Genomic DNA, 19,502 nt, shown 5'->3' on the forward strand with positions numbered 1-19,502 from the left:
ATTTTGTCGTATTATATAAAGATAATTTTGTCTTCTTGTCTATTTGATGCAATTCTGCCCTCTGTAAAGCATGAAAAAGACTCTTGAAATAGTGTAAACAAAGTGAATATAGGCGACAAGAATACATTTAAAATTTTTAATAAAACATCCAGGGAGGCTGTACGTTAAAACAAACACTGAAACGTAAGACAAATCAGAATCTGCTAGTGACAACAGTGAGAAAATAGTCATGTCATCATTCACAAAAACTTAACAGCAGTCATAAAAATTACTTTTTTGCAGCATTCCTTAATTATTTAATCAGTACTCCAACATCATGTACCCGATAATCAAAGCTGCTGCACATATGTCAAAACTTTGGGACACAGCTACTGTCATCACAGGGTGAGTTTGAGTCAGAGAGTCCAACATCAGAAAAAAAAACAATCACTGATGATTTATTAACTTCAAAATCATGTGTCTCGTTTAAAAAAAGTGACCAAGTGCCAGCTGGTAGTCTGTATCAAGTTTCTCAGTCTGAATCTGTGGTTTGCTGCAAACAGACACTCACAAATAACTTGAAATCTCTGCACAGTAAATGTACTGACCTCCGCTTTCAAGTGTGGCTGTTGCCTTGGAAAAGTAAATATCATCACAAACTCCCCACAAACAAGGAACAAGAAGGCCTGCTGCTGAATAAAACACATTCAACCATTTTCTCTTACACATTCTGTGCAACACATGAAACACCGTGTGTACCGTTGACCGTAAACAAAAGCTTTACATTTAAAAAGTGAACATTTCTTGTCCATTAATCCTGTGAATTATATGTCCCGACATGTTTTATAAATACAAATTCTACTCACAAGCAGCAACCACATCCACTGTAGCTCTATCCCAACCGAATACCAGTGTGTTGGGTTTGCTGCATAATAAATTAACAATAAATAAAATACAAAAAAAAAAGCTTTCACAAACAAAAGTAGACATCATGGCAGGGTAAGAATCTCCAGTCTGTGTTCGCCTGTACTATCTATTACACTGAAACAACCTTAAAACATATCTCATAGTGTTTGAACATATAAAGCAAGAGGTACAGCAGATGAAGCACAGACAGAGGAGAGAAGTAAGCCACCGATGTGGAAGGTTGGCAGGAAGGAGAGCACTGACATGATTGTGGGTCCAGATAACAAGGCCAAAGGAGCTCACAAGGACAAGGAGTTGGCTTCTGACTCGTATCTTGTGATTTGGGAGTTAAGGGATAATATTTCTCAGCCAAGTCTATGTTGTAACATCGCTTAAAAGTTGTGAAACACAGCATTAAAAGCTCTAGTAATGTTTAAAACTCCACATAACTTTTTCTTTTATTTTGTTTTTCTCCATTCGAACCACATTAGACCAGATGTGGCTGAAAAACCATTTGACTTGTCAAACCCTGACTAAATTGACATGGAGACTCTGAAGATTGTATAAACCCAGTTTTAGATTTGTGAAAACACAGAAACTATTGTGTCTAGTGGTTTTTCAGTTAGACCTGCTCTTACATGGTTTGAATGGAGAAACCAGTGAAATTACCCTTTTTTTCAGGTTTTTTACAAATCTGAAACAGGATTCATAACATTGTGAAGTAACCGTTTCGCAACTTTAAATGGTGTAACAACAGAACTGGCTGAGGAACATTGTCAGTTAACTTTCCCGAATGCAAACTTTAACTTTCCTGAAGCCAACTTCATCTTTGTGAAAAGGAGAAACATTAAGGAATGCCGTCCTTCCTTTGGCAGCACTGTGAGGGTGGCACACTCCAGTCATACACATAAGACAATCGCAGCTTGACTTCCTCCTTGCAGAGCCGGCCGTCACGCTGCAGAGTCTGGTGCTTTTCCAACATGTCCTCCAAGCTCTGCTTGTGTGTCACCAGGTACTTGTTGTTGCAACCACGCGATTTATACTCTGTGTCAAAGCGTGGGTCATGCGTCCGTCGAACATCCACTGGTGCCAGCCAGGCGCCCAACGACACATCCTCACTCTGCCAGGTCTTGAAGTAGCCCGCATTAAGATGAACATAACGTACCAGGTCAGCCGAGAGGATGTAGCCACCGCCCAGCGCGTAGGGCAGGTAGTAGTCACAGAGCTCCCAAGAGCTCTCCCGCCACTTTCCAGCTGTTTTCACTCGCCCTCTCCCTGAGAAGAAGCCCCAGTACAACCGATTGGGTTCTTTCCCCTTCAGTTCCTCTTTCAGGAGGTCCAAGCGAGCAAATGTGTCATCATCTGCTTTGAGGACAAATTTGAACTCCACATTCTGGTCCAGCCAGGAGTACATGTGAAGCAGCTTGAGTGTTAAGTTCTCATAGGAATCTCGCAAGTCAGGCATTAAGAGCAGGTCCTTGTGCCGCCCTTGCTCTGTGTTAAGGTTCTGGAGGTCCTCGCTGGAAAGCCCTTGAGTTCCGACCACAAACATGGCCAGAACATCCGAGTCCCGCTTGGCCAGCCAGGTGCTGCGGATGATGCTCCTGCGCTCAGTGTACTTAGGTCCGGTCGTGATGAGGACCACGAGGAATGCTGACAAGTCTTTGGATGTGGAGGAGGGGTTATTCTGCTCTGGACGGGGTTGCAATACCATGGCATGGGGGGCTAAGCCTGGGGGATCTGCATGGCCCTGTTTCAGGGTTTCTGAGGTACATTTGGCCAAGAAGACAAGAACTACAGCAAAGCTGCACACAGTGCCAATGACCAGGGCTGTCTTATGGCGGCACACTAGACGTAACAAATTCATGGTGCTGAGCCTGAGGTAAAAAAAACAAAACACATACACAAAAGATTGTTAGTGTTAATGTAATTCAAAATATCAGGTGCCAGTAATATTAGCTATATGCCTACATGTCCACAAACAGTACCAGAAAACTTGTATCAGGTTGCTGAAATGAACAAAGTATAATAATACTTCCCCAAGTCCATTCAGTATTTTTTACCATGTGATTTAAAGGTATAATCAGTTTGACTTATAAATGACAAATGTGGAATGAAGGTAGAGACAGTAAGTACATTTGTACATTCTAGCCTGTTACTGTTGTGTTTACAGACATTACAGATGTGCAGTCTGTACATCTCATGTGTTGCAGTGTATGTATTATTAAATCTGTCAATCAATTTGGTGGTGAAAACTCGATTGTTGCGTTTTCAGTTTTTAGTGGTCCACCGTTTTTTTTACATTTAAATCACAAATTTGGCTACTGAACTAGTCAGCTGCACCTCCATGTTTCTATGGACTTAGCATTTGAGCTGTACAATGTATACACGTGTTACAACAGTGTGATAAGTTGCAATGACATCAAGATGATTTGTTGGTTACCTTAGCTGACAGAAACGTGTCTGTTCCGTGAATGAACGAGGCAGAGCGATCCAGAGACAGCAATTTTGCAGAGCTAGCGTTCACGTTAGCTACCGAGATAAGACCCTCTGCGCACTTTGTAAGCTCGCTGCACTCAAAGTTAACACACACACGCTACTCATATTGGTCTAAATATGGAAGGGAAACCACTCCGTTTAGCGGCGTTGGTTATTCAGGTCACAATAAGCAGGTTTTATCGTGTGCTGCTGAGTGAGTTGAGCCGTCAGATACCGATGTGTTCATTTTTTTCCTCTCCTACAGTGAAGCTAGTCAGATTTATGTGGCCGTGACGAAGAGGAAACGGAAGTGAAGCCCCCCGAATTAAGAGAATGAGAAAAAAATAACGTAAAATGAACACTTACATGGATACAGATTGTGTTTTCGTCCAATAAATGTGACTATTAGGAATATCCTACACAAATTGAAAGGAACTAACGGACATTTTTTTATTTACATGTAACGCCATATAACAGTAAAGAAGCGGTGACTTTGATATTGGTCTGAAAAGACATTTCAAAAGGCAGAAGGAAGAAGGAGGCGAGAGACATCCATGGCAGCAGCAGAAGTCTCGCCTGCTGACCTGCGCATGCGCATTACTGACGCTAGTGCTGCAGCGTCAAGTCCGGTAGAGACAGCAGGGACACGACCGGACATCACACATTTTAACTTCAAGATCTAGTTCAACATATATCTATGTATGTTTTTTGACGACTGTGACAGCCTGTGATATAGATGTTACGATCATACAGTATGTTCCACATAAGTGTTGCGATTGTGCTTTTCTTTTTTCCTACTCAGCACCAAAAGAAACAAGCATAAGTGGATCAATTAAGCATATTAATATACAGCATAGAATTAATTATTCAAGAAATGTACCAGTGTATGAGGATTTTTAAACAACACCATTAGTTCTTTTCCATACTGTTATGATTTTCAGTTTATATTTTGATTGTAGATATACATTTATAAACTTTCACTTGCCATTGCTCACAAACTGTTGACGCAAATATGGGGCAATATCGGTATATTATTATGATACCGATATATATTTTATATTATTTAGTGTTTGTTTATTTGTTTTTCTTTCTTCTTATTCCCCCTTTTCGAGTGTTTTTTAATTGAATTCCTTAATCTTCCTTCTTGCTTCTTTCTTTTCTTTCTGTAATGAACACCTTCTCTGTTATAAACACACACACACACACACACACACACACACACACACACACACACACACACACACACACACAGGTGACTGCTCTGGCAGGAATAACGGGCTTGCATTATTATAATAATTATTGTTATCAGTATTACCATTATATCTGGTGGGTGATGTTTGTTTGTTTGTATGTGTTTTGTTTTAAGGTTTTGTTTAGTTTTTATCATATTTTCTCACTGTATGTCTCTACCTCTGTCTTTACACTTTGTACTGATAAAAAAAAGAGAGAAAGTGATGGATATATGTTGTGTGAAACACTTTTTTATTTGTATTATTGAAGATGAATCTTAATTTATTATTTTCAGTTACTTCATTTATTTTGAAAATTGTAACCGGAAGCTTTGCATTTCCTTCATCATCATAGTAACATAGCAGTATGTCGTCTATATCTTAACTTAGCATTTGCAAAGTCAACAGAGCCAATAATGTATGCTCTTAGCTTGTCATATATATCCGTTATATAGCTTTATAGCATTACTTTACCGGGCAGCTCGATAGCTAACTAGCGTAAATTGACGTTAACGTTGGACGAAGACAAGCGATGGTGGTTACAGGAAGCAGCCCACCTCGGACCCTGCTCACCATCTTCCTGCTCATTTTGAGTGAGCATTTGGTGAAAACAGCTTCTGAACATGACCCTTATAAAATCCTGGGTGTCAGCAGGAGTGCCAGCCAAGCAGAAATCAAAAGGGCATACAAGAACCTTGCCAAAGAGTGGTGAGTGACTGACATCAGAAGTCCCACAGCTAGGCCATCACATGTCAGCTGTGGCAGATCAACATCATTTAGTTACAGTGCACGTTTGACACCTGAACTGCAGCTTGTTATCACATAATCCATCTCCAGTTGGTCTAATGTAGACTATTTAACAGATAACCCCATTTTTTAAAACCCTGCATGACCCAGCAGTGATGTGTGGTGTCCTATATGGGCTTTTTCAGGCATCCAGAGAAGAACAAGGACCCAAACGCTGAGGACATGTTCATCAAAGTCTCAAAGTCATATGAGGTGGGTGAAATGCACTCAGGCACACACAGTGCTCTGCATCACAACATATCATGTAGTACTGTAGCTCCGGCTGATGCCACTCACTTTCTATATGACAGTCAGTTTCACTTTCTTTATCATGGTCTCTCAGTGATTATTATAACATTTGATTAATAGCACAGTCCTCTCACCTTTTATTCTCTCTGGCATGCAGATTTTGTCTAATGAGGAGCGAAGATCCAACTTTGACGAATATGGACAGATGGATGAAAACGAGCCCTTCGGCCAGTCACAGCATCACCGTTTCCGCAGCTTCCACAACAGCTTCTACTTTGATGAGTCTTTTTTCCATTTCCCCGAGTACGCCAATTTCAAATGTGTAGTCTATCACTTATATATAATACTTAGACAATACTTAGAATGAGAAAACACTGATGAGAGTCTCTGTTGTTTTGTCCGTTTCCCTAGCTTGAAAGGAATTGTTACAATGTCACATGTTTGTGAAGACACTATTGGTAGAGGTGTACATCATTAGCATGATTATTATGTTTTGGATTTCTGCCTGTCAGTCAGATAAAATAAGACATTTAAAGACACCTGATTGAGCTCTGCTAACCTAAGAGTGGAACTTGTCTTTTTGAAAAACTTAACTAAATGGTTAATTAAAAAAAATTTGATTGGTAATAATTATTGGCAACCGTGATGTGCTATGTTGTCCTAATGTCCAAATACATCGATTTTTAGAACTCATAACACTTATTAAAGGAGAGAAATTTGTTAGTTGTTAGTTTTCTAAAACTAACATGTTAGTAGAATTGTCTTTTATAAGTTGTTTTGAGAGAAGGAGCATGATGTAGAACCAGAGAACAAATTGGAGTTATAGGTCTTAAGTCTTAAAAACACTCACTGTCTGCTTCTGACCCTCCTCCAGGTCCACGGACTTTGAAAACAGCAAGTACCGGCTTCGCCATGCACAGTTTAACAGCAGTGTCCTTCCAGACAGCCACAAGAGGCCATACCTAATCAAAGTGACCTCTGAGAGGTGCACTGCATGCATCCACATTGAGCCTGTGTGGAGGGAGACGGTGCAGGAGCTGGAGCCGCTGGGTAAGGCTGCTGTCACTACACTCCCATCACTCTGCTACCCTCCGTTTGCTTTACTATGCTAAAGACACCAGTCATAAGCTGTGGGATTTGGATTCAGTATCTATAAAAATTAATGTTTTTAGATTTTAACCAGATATATCCTGAAGCTCAGTACATAAAGCTAAAAAATACTCTAGTTGAGTTGTAGCTTTTGCTTTAAACAGCATGTATCCTCATAATGTTTCCATATTGGGGTAACAAGCTGAATGTCACACCTTATGAAGTGTTAGCAAACAGTTGCCTATTTACACTGCAGCTGATTTGAACAGCATCACCATTCATTTGCAATCGTGTTTCTGATGACTTGGCAAACGTAAGTCAGCCTGCCATTGAGCAATATTCACCCTCCTAACTCTGTTTTTGTTTTCACCAACTCCTGAGAAATACATTTGGATGCTTACCTACTGAATTCCCCACCATGCTCATGAACCAGTTGCTAACTTTGTCTGCCATTTGATGCTGGGCAGGTAGCTTATAGTCTGAGCTTTTTATGCTGAAGAAAGCTGCATGCTGCAGCTGGAAATGAGGTTAATGAGAGCAGTGAGAGTGAACCAAAACTGTAAAGTTGTGAGCCGTACGATCAAAACAATGAGCTGAAAGACACTAAAAAACTCTTGGGAAACTGCAGAGGTGATAAATATTTGTGGGTTTGTCACCATGAGTGACACCTCTCACATTACACATCATTTGACCCACTGTTCATATAAAAATATTGACAAATGCAGTTTTTGCCTACCTTGGATGCAAGGTTTAACAAAATATCCCTTTAAAGTTTAACAAAACTTGTTTGCTGAACTAAAGAAATGATCTTAAGATAGAATAGTTATTTGTGTAATATTTCATGGGTACTGTAGCATGTTTCCGTTTTTACTTCAACACCAGGTGTGGGCATTGGCATTGTGGACCGGGGTCATGATCGTGGTCTGGCCAACCAGCTGGGAGCTCACCGCGCTCCCTCCATCATCGGGCTGGTGAACGGCAGAGTGACCTTCTTCCATCAGGCCGTGGTACGAGAGCACCTGCGACAGTTCATTGAAGACCTGCTGCCCCAGAGGCTGGTGGAAAAGGTAACAACGTAAATGTAGTATGACTGCATGTGTGCAGTCTTTTCATTAATTTTAAGTCGGATACTCTCAATGGAATTTATGTAAACCTGATCAGTGATTATTTTTAACCATATAAAGAAAATCCAGGCTTGATTTAAGTTTACAAATATATATAATATATATGATTCAGAAGTTGTTGTTTAGTTTTGGTTCATTTCATTCCCCATTTCAGGAAATGATCTGAATATTAGAATTCACTAAAAGCATGGTATATACTATATAATGTAATGATGAATGCTGTGTAGAAGAAGGTTTTTTAAGATTCTGGACGTTTTGTATTCAGTTTCAGTAATTATGATGTCCATAGACTTTTACACAGAGCGACTTATGATGGTGAATGTGAATAATTCTGTTGTTTTTCTAGATCACAGATAACAACTATCTGGCTTTTCTGGATAACTGGCATGTGGAGAATAAACCCAGCGTTCTCTTGTTTGACCAAGTCCCTGTTGTTCCCCTACTCTACAAGGTAATTAATGTATTCAAACTCACATATGCACCATACCTAGCAAGCTACTTTCAATCTATTTGCTTTGAAATCTCCTCTTTTACACCTACTTGTCTTCTTTAATTTAATATATTTATAATATATTATCCAGTTAACAGCGTTTGCCTTCAGAGACTATGTTCGTTTCGGCTATGTGGACCAGGGCGAAACGCACAACATTCGGCTCCTGCGGCAGTTCAACATAAACACATATGCCCCCATCATGCTGCTGTTTAAGGAGGACACAGAAAAGCCAGTTGACATCATCCAGGTACATTATACATTATACAGTTTTAAAATTTTACATTAATGTTGCTATTTTTCCAGCACACCCCTTCTCCTACTTGTATATCCCCTGCCCTTCCTCTCTCACAGGCCAGAGGGATGAAGCGGCAGATCATGGATGAATTTGTCTCCAACAACAAGTTCCTGCAGGTGCCACGACTCGTCAACCAGCAGCTGTTTGATGAGCTGTGTCCTGTCAAGCAGTTGCACAGACGGAGGAAGTAAGACATTATATGAGAATGATTGTAGTCCCTCACTTAAATTGACCTCCTGTGTATCAGAAGAGCCTTCTGTCATGCCTGTCCTTTGCTTGTCCACTACTGCAAAATTGATGTAGAAGGGAAAGCAAAACCAGGGAAGCCTGACTTTGAATTCTAACATTTTATGACAAATGTAAGGGGTTAACTGAGCTGAATGGTTTGCAGGTACTGTGTGCTGCTGATCACAGGTGAGGACCAGACCTTTCTTCCGGGCAATAAGGCCTTCCTGGACTTCGCCTCAGCTAACGCAAAAGAGGTGCTGCGGTTTGCATACGTCTATCAGCGTCATCAGAAGCCTCTTTGTCAGGCGCTGCTTAACAACCAGGCTGCACTCTCACCTCAGGTCAGTGGCAGAGGCGCATGTGCTAACGGCTGTTCCAAACATACAGGGAAGCAAACCGAATTTTGTTATAAAGGTCAGAAATGAAATAACATTAAATAAAAGTACAATTTTTAGGTCTATTTGCATTAATCATGTGTTTGTCTTGTACACAAACTCACCAACATGTTCCTAAAATCATGAGTATGGCACAAATTAAGCTATCTGGAAAAAAATAGAATTTTCTATCCTCCACTCTAAACAAACTTTGAGGACAAAGTTCATTTGCTGATAAACCTTTTTTTATCCAGAACAAACCAAAATGGAGGTTGTATCAGATGAACACAAAATGTTCAGAAAGTGATATGTGTCAGATTACTGATATGTGCATTCTGAAAGGCTGCATAGCCTCAATTTGCAGTAAAAAAAAATGAAAAAGTGTTTTTTAACACCACTGACAGGTGGTGGTTCTGGAGAGGCAGAGTCAGGCTGATAAGGTCCTGTACCGCTCTATGAGTGGTGGCTGGAATGGCAGTGAAGAAGACAAGTACCGCTTACATGAACAGCTGGAGCTACTTCAGAAAGATCCCACCTACCTGAGCTCAGACACCACTCTGCCAGAACTCAACAACGAGATGGCCCCTGTAAGAGAGACCACAGACTCGTACACGTGAGTCTGACTGTGAAGTTTGAACTAGAGCATTTTGTGGATTAATCTCAGTTTTCTGTTTCATTGTTGACCTCCCACCAGATGTTTCTCATTCAGTGGATGAATGTTGCGTACGATTACGTCCTTCAAATATATGATGACCTTCTCTACTCAAACTGGTAAGACAACACTCATCCAGGGAGTCTGCAGCATTTAGTGCAAAAAAGCAAAAGACAGACATGTTGAGATGCACATGTAGGCTAAACAGGCTACATGGAGACTTCAAGGATCAAGGTTATTGGTTCAGTGGACTGCTGTGGTTTTTCTCCTACATGTTTCTGCTGCCAGCAGTATTTATTAATAGTGAAGATAACATGGAGCATGTTAAAGAGAGTTTAATCATGTGCTTTTCAGTAATGATGAACAAATTAGTATTTTGTGATCAAGCAAAGCTATTTCCAGAGATCACTTTGGGTATGCCTTATGATAAATGCACATCACTTCCTGTTAGTAATAATGCAAAACACATCTTTTGTTGAGACAGTCTGTAAAATTGTAACATTTGTTAGGGCACATAACTTTTTATTTAATCTTTTCACTGTCTAATGTGTTCCCAGTTGTTTAGAAGTCGTGGACATGAACAATAATATTACGATTTTAATGTGTCTTTCCTCAAGGAGAGAGATGATGCCCATCCTGTCGCTGATTTTCTCGGCTCTCTTCATTCTTTTCGGCACCGTCATCATCCAGGCCTTCAGGTGAGAGAGGCATGGTCCTTTTTCAGTCTGACACGTTGTAACCATATACTTTAAACCTGCGGTATGGAACTTTTACATATAAATGAACATCCGTTACATTCAAGCCCTTGTCAAATCAGTTCATACAATGCTGATTAAGCCTGTCACTTCCAGGTAAATCTCTGTATTTTACAGTATACAGAGTTTTTAATCTGGTGTCAGGTTTGACATTCCCACCCTGGCCAGATGAATGGATACTGCACATGCTCTTATGGACAGAGTGTGTGCACCAGAGTCTTCCGCAAGCTGAACCGGCTAACTTCCAGTTAGCTCTCTGCTAACTTGAATGGGGATAAAATAATTGAATCGTGCGGTTCTTCTAGACTTTCCAAATGTTATTAGACTGAATGGATCAAATACCGATAGTGAAATGAGTCTTTTTCTGGGGGTTGTGTGACACTCAAAACAATTTATCCCCCGTTTTACAGCTGCAACAGAAGTGACGGAGTAGGCTACAGTGGAGTCCATAACATAAGCGCATCAACAGTGTTTGTAATTACTCTCACTGCCATAGGGGGGAGACAAAAGTCCTGCACTCCAGCTTTAATTAAAAATGTCTCCAATGTAGAAATTTGTTCATCATATTTGTTTTCTAATTCTACGTATATGATTGTTTCTAGTTTTGACTTTTGATTCTCTTTTCTGTGCTGTATTTACAGTGGGCCAGGTGAGAGCAAACCCGCAGCATAAAAGCCAAAGGAGAAACCGCAAACTCAGGAAGAAGCATCAAGTAGAGCTTCTACCTCAGGGTAATGTAGTGACATGAAGCAAACACAAGATGGATACAGAATACTTTTACTAAAGGTCACAGCAGAACTACCAAAATCCCATTTCACATGGAAAATCTACTTTACTTATCAAGTTAGGGGAACTGGAAAGAAAGCAAGAACACCAAAGAACATTATCTTCACAGCTGCTGCATGAATTGTGTTTCTTAAAACTTATTTTGCAGTTGAATGTCTGTTTGTCCAACTGGGTGGACCATCATGGTTTCTTCTAACTTCTAACATGGTTTGTGAATGTGTAATAAAGTTTTGCAGCTGTAGAAATATTTTGTGCATGTGTGAAAAAGTTCAACAAAAGGTCATAACATATCATCACTAACAAGAGTACATTAAATTGAGCACATAAATAGACATTTTTATACATGAGACATGATCATATAAAAATTACAATATTGATAGCACATTACAATCATTCAACATGTGTTGCGTATGTGTATGTGTGCACGTGTGTATGGTCCTTAATTCATGGCAGTGTATGTACATAATATTTATGGGTGTGTGTGACCATTTGCATGCATGTTCACCATGTCACATAAATGTTTCACAGACTTGCAATAAAAAAATTAACATGTTCCGAGTCTTTGCTTTAAAAAATGATTTGGTAGTAGTCTATTTTAATAGCTGGTATTACATGAAGAGTAAATTTTAATCAGTAACGCAACATGTAATGATGTTGTAATGATGTAATGAATTTAAATTTAAAATGTAATTTTTAAATTATTATTATTGTTTAGAACCGTGTCAACGTTATAACCTTCATGGTGAGTGATGGGGACCTCTGCTGGTGACTTAATGCCACTCAACTATAATAATATCTCTATATATCACACTAACTAGCTAACTAGCTTAATCTGATGCTACCGGCAACCAATTCATTCATAAAGTGCCCGCGGTTGCGTTCTGAGGCACAAACGCACCCACACCACTGCAGCTGTACGCCGCACCGACTGATTTGGTCTGAATAGGGGCTAACACAAAAACGGCAGCCCCCTGTCCCGCCATGCCGGCTGTCCTGTTTATACACACAGTCGATCGGGCTCTGTGACTACCTCGGTAGCCGGCTTAGTGGCGGAACAACTCTGCCCCCCATTCAATGTTTGTACTTTTATACAGAACAGCGAGGCGGGGTACGGGCGCAGTATTCCCGCCTTGAACGGGCTGTGTCAAAGGGGCTATAGTTGGTTTGCCTTCAGTTTGAAAAGTTCCTGCCAGCGTTGACGCTGCTACTTTGGTAACGCTTGCGGACATTTGCGAACAAAAAGCTACACTACTGTTCAATTCTGGGAACATTAAGCAGCTTTCCTGAACATGAAAATATACATTTGGACTACTGCGTTGCCTTACAATAATAGCGAACTAACTACAAGCTAAATGCACATTACATCTAATGTTTACCGTTAATATTTAAAGCATCTACAAGTACAATTAAATCCACTTACAGATTGAACAGATTGCCACGCGTTTGTCGAATCGGATTCACATGTCAAAACAGGGTCAAACTTCGTACTCATAACTTGCAGTTTGTAGTTGTGACGTCAGTGTCGCACGAAAAGGTAGCAAATCTGTGTCGGTCTCTCTGACTTTTTGAAACCTCAGTGTTAAAAAAAATACTGCACAAATTTTAATTACACACACACAACATATTTCTACAGCTACAAAAACGTTTTACACGTGCTAATTATATGTGCGCACATAATTTTTTCACACATGCACAAAATATTTCTGCAGCTGCAAAATTTAATTACACACTCCTGAACCATTTCACAAGCTCAAAATATTTATGACTATTATTTGATTCCATACACTGTAAAAAAAAAAAAAAAAAATAGGGGACTAAATCTATAATCTCTATAATCTCCACAGAAATAATAGTAATAATTCCTGCTTGTCATTGGTCCATACAGCCGTCCTCCCAAGAAGGACTGTGTGGAGGTGACAGAGCTGACAGACATCACGTACACCAGTAACCTGGTGAAGCTGAGGCCTGGCTACATCAATGTCGTACTGGTGCTCACCAACGCCTCCAGGAATGCCCTGCCCAGGAAATTTGCTAAGGAGGTTTTCTCGTTCTCTGGGTAAGTTTCAGCAATGCACATGTTAGGAAATTAAAGGCCTTAATAAGAACTGTGCATCAGTATTGTGGAGGTTTTAATTAATAGTTTTAAAGTTTTATTTGTTGTTCAGAGCGTATTAATCTTTGTAATTTTGTGTCTAGTCACTTTGGTGATATTGTAATAACTTGCATTTAAATCACAGAACTAAGGCTAAATGATGGAGTTATATAAACATCATTTACTTAAGTATGTATCTGGTCCACTAAGATGATTGCATATTTTTCATTGAGCATTTGCTTGTTCTACCTATTAATCCCAAACCCCTCTGCCACTACAGGACTCAGACCCTCCACTTCTCCTTCCTCAACGCTGATAAGCACCGCCACTGGCTCAACCTCTGACGTTGCGCAGAGCGAGGGCCATTCAGATGACAATGAGGAGTCTTCAGACTACACCAGCCACGTCTATCATTTTTCCAAGCCAGTTTAGCTATTTTCAATTGGTCTCCACTTCAATCCAAAATGGTAAATCGTAAATAGTATTTGAAATAGGTGTGACCAGCCATTTTGCTGTGTTGTCAATGCAGAAAAAGCTAAACTTCCAACGTGTCTTCTTTGGAATGTAGTCAAAAAACTATTTATGAACAAAATCAAAACTATAGGGGAAGTTACTCATCAATAGTTAATCTTTCAATATGCGTTGTCATTTTGTCTGTATCTCTATCCTATGGTGTGCTGTTGGCATTTGAAATTGGCCAAAATTTCTGGTCCAGACAGCTGGTTCAAAGTGTAGATGTTTCTGAAGACTGACTGCCTGAAAGAAAAACAGTTTGTAGGCTGAATACTAATGTTCTATCATTTATCATCTATGGATGATAAATGAGCCAATTTCAGGATTTACAATTAAACAATAACTTTAATTGATTTTCAAATGTTAATCACATTTAGACTAGTAGTTTTAAAACAGGTCATTGTGAGAAGACATCAGTCTTAACATCTTGAAGGTCATTATCTGGTCTCAAACTAAAAATCATCTGAAAAGTAAAGATTAAAAATTATTGCTTATGTTAGGATAGAATATAGGCCTATCCAGAATGAATTGACCTATGCAAAGTATTAATTATCTGAATTATGGAGCTGATTCATCAGATGAGGCCAAAATTACGGAGGAAAATGGTTCAAAAGGTCAAAAGAGAGAAAATCCCCATTGAAACAGTCAAATGGGCTTAATGGGAACATCAGTGAATTTATGGTTAAAAGACAGAATATTTGATTATATGCACATGACATTAAAAAAACAACGATATGAAATAAATCTATATATGGTGCACTAACATAACATGAAGAGTAGTAATTGATCATGCAGAGAAATAATTAGTTATACTCATTTATATCCACCCCAGACAGTGGGTAAAAATATTAATTAAAAAATAAATAAAGATAAACATATACATTTATTATCTATTTAACAGTATAATAATATAAACTGCATACAAAAATGTAAACTATATATGCTTATCATGCTTTATGTCATTGCAATGAACCATACTATGCAGCTACTGTATTGATGCAGCATGTGGTCTGTTTGCCAGCATGCTAAAACTCATATTTTGATTTCAAAAGAAACAATATTTGTAATTCAATTCATATTCTAACATATGTCTTAATTAAAACACTAATCACTTAAATTTTGATAACAATTGAGTATTTACCAAAAAACAGTGGTAGTAGAAATATGCAAAAAATGTTATCTTCTGAGGGTACCAAAATCACCAAAGTTTTTTTGTAACTTCTTCTGGATCAGCAGGCACATGTCACTCATGTGCTTTGATAACTCAATATTGACAAATCTGATTGGCTTACAACAAAAAAGTGTAGTTTAAGTAACAAGCAGCTTCATTGGAAGAAACATCACACAGCAAAAAAAAATTTTTTTTTTTTCATTTGACTCAGAAGTTGCAAGTGGGCTTATATGGTAAGTGGGCTTAATAGGGACGTTTACCCTACGTTAGCTGGGTATTGTTCGTAACTAATGAATTAGTGATGTAGCTAAGTTAGGCCTGCCGTATTGTGATGGTTTCGTAAATGTTTTTTGCTTTTATTTCAGACCTGGTTTTCGTGTGTGCTCAGCAAAACAAGACAACATAGAGGAGCACCCGCAGTTGAAGGTATCTGACAATATCTGTCACTCAGTAACTTAGTATGAGGAATATCATTCATTACAATCGTTGTATTAGCTTACAGTATTAGATCATTTAGCCTACGTATCACCCAGATGCTTTATTTTTCCTAATAATATCATAGTCATTCTCCATAATAGTGACTGTGTTGATATGGTAGTTGATAGTGTTACAGTATCACTTTTCTTAAATATCAGATATCTAAGATATGGGTATGAGATATGTGAAGGCAGACAATTTTATTATGTTTTGGATTTTAATTAATAGTAGTTTGTTTCCTACTTGTAGGGTTTGGTTACCGAGTCAATTCAGGTACCATGTCTGCCATTATGAAGAGGTGGCTTCATTGGGAGACCACACTGGTTTTGATGCCACTGTGCGGGTGGATATCTGCACTGCTCAAACTAACATTGGGAGGTAAAGCCAATATTTTCACAATAACTGGTATAGTAAAACTCCCAACATTTTCAGTTTAAATTACACAATAAGGGAGAGACGCTTAATTTTATTTCAAGTGGCCAATCAGGCCACCAAGCCACTGAATTTGGTAGCCAGTGCAAGTAATGTCATGCCATGGTTAATGTTGATCCCTCTTATGTTTTATAGAAACAATCTCTTTGGACTTCTTACAACCCCTGAGGCTTACTCAGCCAGCATATCAGTCATTTAAGGGTAAGTAATAAACAATAGTGACATCAAAAATAGTAAAAAGAGGAAATATATTTTATATCAAGATTCTGTTTTATCCAAACAGCACCCGTGGCCCCTTGTCGTAATTTCCATACATTTTGTAAGAACTGAATAGTGGACTGCAGTAAAATTACTGATAAACAAAGTAGTTCTATTCAATTACTGTCCACCCCTGATAGCATGTGAGATACATAGAATGGATATATCTCTTTGTATCAATAAGAGTCACCCCTGAACCAAGTACTACACTTCAGGAGCAACAGCAACTGCAGGAATCTTGTTAGTTATGAACATTTCAACTGACCAGCAAACATGCACACACACACACACACACACACACACACACACTCCACAAACATTATATATACATGAGACATTTTATTTTGTGGATTTCAACTCTCACAGACTTCACTGTTACTTAATACGTGTTCTACATATGTAACACAAGAGTACAGTATTTTGTTGTATTATTCTCATAAAGCCTTAAACCTGTTACAGTAACCAACATGTCTGACTTATCAAGTCTCTAACTAGACTTTTCTCTGCCTCTCACCATTACATCAGAAAAGGGGCAGTTTTGAGAAATGTTAATAATTGATTTAATATTAGCATCTACTACTCTTCACAGGTGTACTGACAGAACAACAGGCCCATCCCTCCACAAGTGCCGCTGCTGACAGGCCACAAGAAGGTGAGTTGTGAATGTGCAAGTTTATGTTCACATGTGATTTGGTACTTTTGACAACAAATATGTCTATTTACACAGTAAGATTGTTTCAAATAACTTCTCCTATCTAGAACAAGCAGTTCATATGAAGGATGTGCAGCCTAGAAGCAGAGTTGTTCAAACCATCTGACTACCATACAGTCAGACCATATTCTAGCACTCATAGCTTCAACAGAGAGCAACATGCATAATGGCAATTTTTACTTTTGAGGACTGTTCCTTTATGTACAATGCCAACTTAAAATTTAAAAAATAAACATATCATTCAAACTTATTTCCTTCACACATTCAGGTGATATCTCTCTTGTGGAGGACATGATGGAGAATTTGAAAAGACGTGGCCAGGATCTCCTCTTCACTGCTGGGCTAGTGGCAATGGCTAAGCAGTATCACCTCCCGAAGACTAAACCCTCAAAACTAATGTCAGCCATTCACACTTTCGGGAAATCCAGCAGCCTGATCAGCAAAAGGGCTGCCACATTAAGGCAGGCTGCCAGATGTCAAGGCCTGATGATTGGCTGCCAGCCTACTGCTGTGGCACACAGGAAGTCAGGTTCTGGCTCAAAGAGGCATTTTTCAGCTGGGCGTCACAGCTTTAGTTCGTCAGTGGCTTTGAACACCACCCTTGCCAAAAAACACTGAGGAACTCTACCCCCTTTCCTTGGAGGCAGGATGTTGGGTTTCGACGCCACTTTATCCCTCTCACCCCTCTCTCAACGTCCTGCCTCTAAGGAGAGGAGTGAGAGGGGGTAGAGGAGCATTGAAAGTTAACTTTCACTCATATTAACAGCTTAAAAGTTTAAAAACTGAGTAAAATTGGTATTAACGGCAAAGTGCACAGTATGTTTGTAAAGGAGGATTGATTAGTTAGCTTAGTTACCTTTTGGCTTTTATATTTTTCTAAATTTTTGTGTCGTCTATTTGTTTATTTGGCCACTATAGACTGAATAAAACAGAGGGAAATCACTGACAGACAAGGTCAGTTGAGGATAAGTAGGATAAACACAATTAATGCTAATTATAATTATTACAACCCCTCCCACTCTGCTTGTGGTTCCTTGTGTGTGTTTTTTCTTTTCCTGTGTAGGAGGCAGAGTGGCAGAGGTGTGTCAGGAGGATGACCTGAATCAACTCATCCTGATTGATATATAAGAGGGCTGGATGTGTCAGTCTACTCTCTCTTTGCCACGCTGCTGCTGCTGCTGCTGCTGCTGCTGCTGCTGAGGCAGCCCTCTCTCACCTTTTCTCTATAGGCACCCGTTTTAGGTTTGGTTCAGTTATGCTGTCCTAGTTATCCTTATACCTTGTTTCACACTTTACAATACACACACACCCACATTCATAGCTCATGCACACTTACACCACTGACCATACTGACATCCATACCCCATATCTCATTAATCCTTAATTGCCATGTTAATTTACTTTGGTTTAATAAAATATCTTTTTGTTAAAACTTTATCATAGTGTGTCTCCAGTTTGTTGTGGCCAAAGAGCTAGGTCATGACAAAAATACTCAATCTTTATCATATATTAGATTGTGATAAGCATATATAGATATATAACAGTTTGAGTTTTTATTATAGCTAATTTACTGCATCTCTCTGTCAATAAGATTATTTTTTGTGAGAAAAAAAGTGTTAGTGGAGCTATCAAGTAAAAATAAATAAGAAGAGACTTGACGAACACCACGAGATAATTGAAAACGGGGTGAGGTACCATGTTTGAGTTTAATTGAAGCATTACCATTTGAGTAAAGTGTTTTGATAGATTTACAAAAACAGTCACCAAAACCAAATTTGTAAAGTGACTGATAAATAAATTAGTGTTCCGGGGAATCAAATGCCTTATAAAAATCCAAAACAGGATAACTCCATTTTCATTAATAAATTAAGAATAATCCAATAAATAGAAAAACAATCCAATATTGTTTGCAATATGCCTGTTTGACATAAAACCAGATTGTGATTCGTCAATTATAGTTGCTAAGGATTTCTTAATTCTATTAGCAAGAATAAGCCAGTACTTTGTAGTCATTATTGAGTAAACAGATAGGGCGCCAGTTGTCTATCAAATGCAAATCTTTTTTGGGTTTTGGAATGAGGGTAATAAGGCCTTGTGTTAGTGTAGGTGGTAATACTCCAAGTTCAATACTTTCAGAAAAGACATTAAAAAGAAAGGATGCCAGTTCATTAGAAAATGTCATAAAATTCTGTAGTGAGTCCGTCATTGCCCGGAGATTTGTTGTTTTTAAGGCTTAGAATAGCATCCAGAACTTCATCATGAGTTATTTTGCTGTCACAAAGTGCTTTATAATCTTAAGAAATTACTTTGCAGTTTTTAATGGAGTTTAGAAGTTGAGATGGTTTTTCTTCTAAAAAAAAGTGTAGTATAAACTTTGCTGTAAAATTCATACTGAACAAAAGGAAGCTATCATTTTGTGATCAT

General features: G+C 38.8%; 2 protein-coding genes across 4 annotated transcripts; one reads left to right on the plus strand and one right to left on the minus strand.

Annotated features, from left to right (window-relative positions):
* Positions 1–122: 122 nt before the first annotated feature.
* b3galt6 (UDP-Gal:betaGal beta 1,3-galactosyltransferase polypeptide 6) lies at positions 123–3,944 on the minus strand. Of its 2 annotated transcripts, none has more exons than XM_067587806.1 (2): positions 3,730–3,944; positions 123–2,762 (listed from the first exon to the last, which is right to left on the minus strand). In XM_067587806.1, coding segments are annotated over exons 1-2 (1,032 nt in total). In that variant the 5' UTR covers positions 3,732–3,944; the 3' UTR covers positions 123–1,732. The 2 variants fall into 2 exon arrangements, with proteins under 2 accessions (XP_067443907.1, XP_067443908.1); XM_067587807.1 differs by lacking the exon at positions 3,730–3,944 and adding an exon at positions 3,329–3,720.
* A 975-nt stretch (positions 3,945–4,919) lies between these two features.
* Positions 4,920–16,054, plus strand: LOC137181798 (dnaJ homolog subfamily C member 16-like). Of its 2 annotated transcripts, XR_010928187.1 has the most exons (17): positions 4,920–5,300; positions 5,525–5,591; positions 5,785–5,930; positions 6,502–6,677; positions 7,599–7,783; positions 8,187–8,291; positions 8,422–8,580; positions 8,685–8,815; positions 9,020–9,197; positions 9,635–9,817; positions 9,925–10,001; positions 10,500–10,580; positions 11,279–11,368; positions 13,309–13,479; positions 13,796–13,982; positions 15,565–15,625; positions 15,926–16,054. XR_010928187.1 is itself a non-coding variant. In XM_067587805.1 (13 exons), exons 1-13 carry the CDS (start codon positions 5,125–5,127, stop codon positions 11,307–11,309), a joined length of 1,695 nt encoding a protein of 564 aa, XP_067443906.1. In that variant the 5' UTR covers positions 4,920–5,124; the 3' UTR covers positions 11,310–11,976. The 2 variants fall into 2 exon arrangements, 1 of the variants encoding a protein (XP_067443906.1); XM_067587805.1 differs by lacking the exons at positions 13,309–13,479; positions 13,796–13,982; positions 15,565–15,625; positions 15,926–16,054 and having other exon boundaries at positions 11,279–11,976.
* Positions 16,055–19,502: the final 3,448 nt, after the last annotated feature.

The sequence above is a fragment of the Thunnus thynnus genome, chromosome 4, assembly GCF_963924715.1.
Source record: "Thunnus thynnus chromosome 4, fThuThy2.1, whole genome shotgun sequence".
Taxonomy (NCBI): Eukaryota; Metazoa; Chordata; class Actinopteri; order Scombriformes; family Scombridae; genus Thunnus; species Thunnus thynnus.

Excerpts from the sequence above, each read along its gene's own strand:
- LOC137181798 (XM_067587805.1), top strand. The coding sequence starts at position 5,125 with ATGGTGGTTACAGGAAGCAGCCCACCTCGGACCCTGCTCACCATCTTC. Across the intron at positions 8,581-8,684 it reads AGCCAGTTGACATCATCCAG|GCCAGAGGGATGAAGCGGCA; the intron begins GTACATTATACA and ends CCTCTCTCACAG. Across the intron at positions 10,581-11,278 it reads GTCATCATCCAGGCCTTCAG|TGGGCCAGGTGAGAGCAAAC; the intron begins GTGAGAGAGGCA and ends CTGTATTTACAG.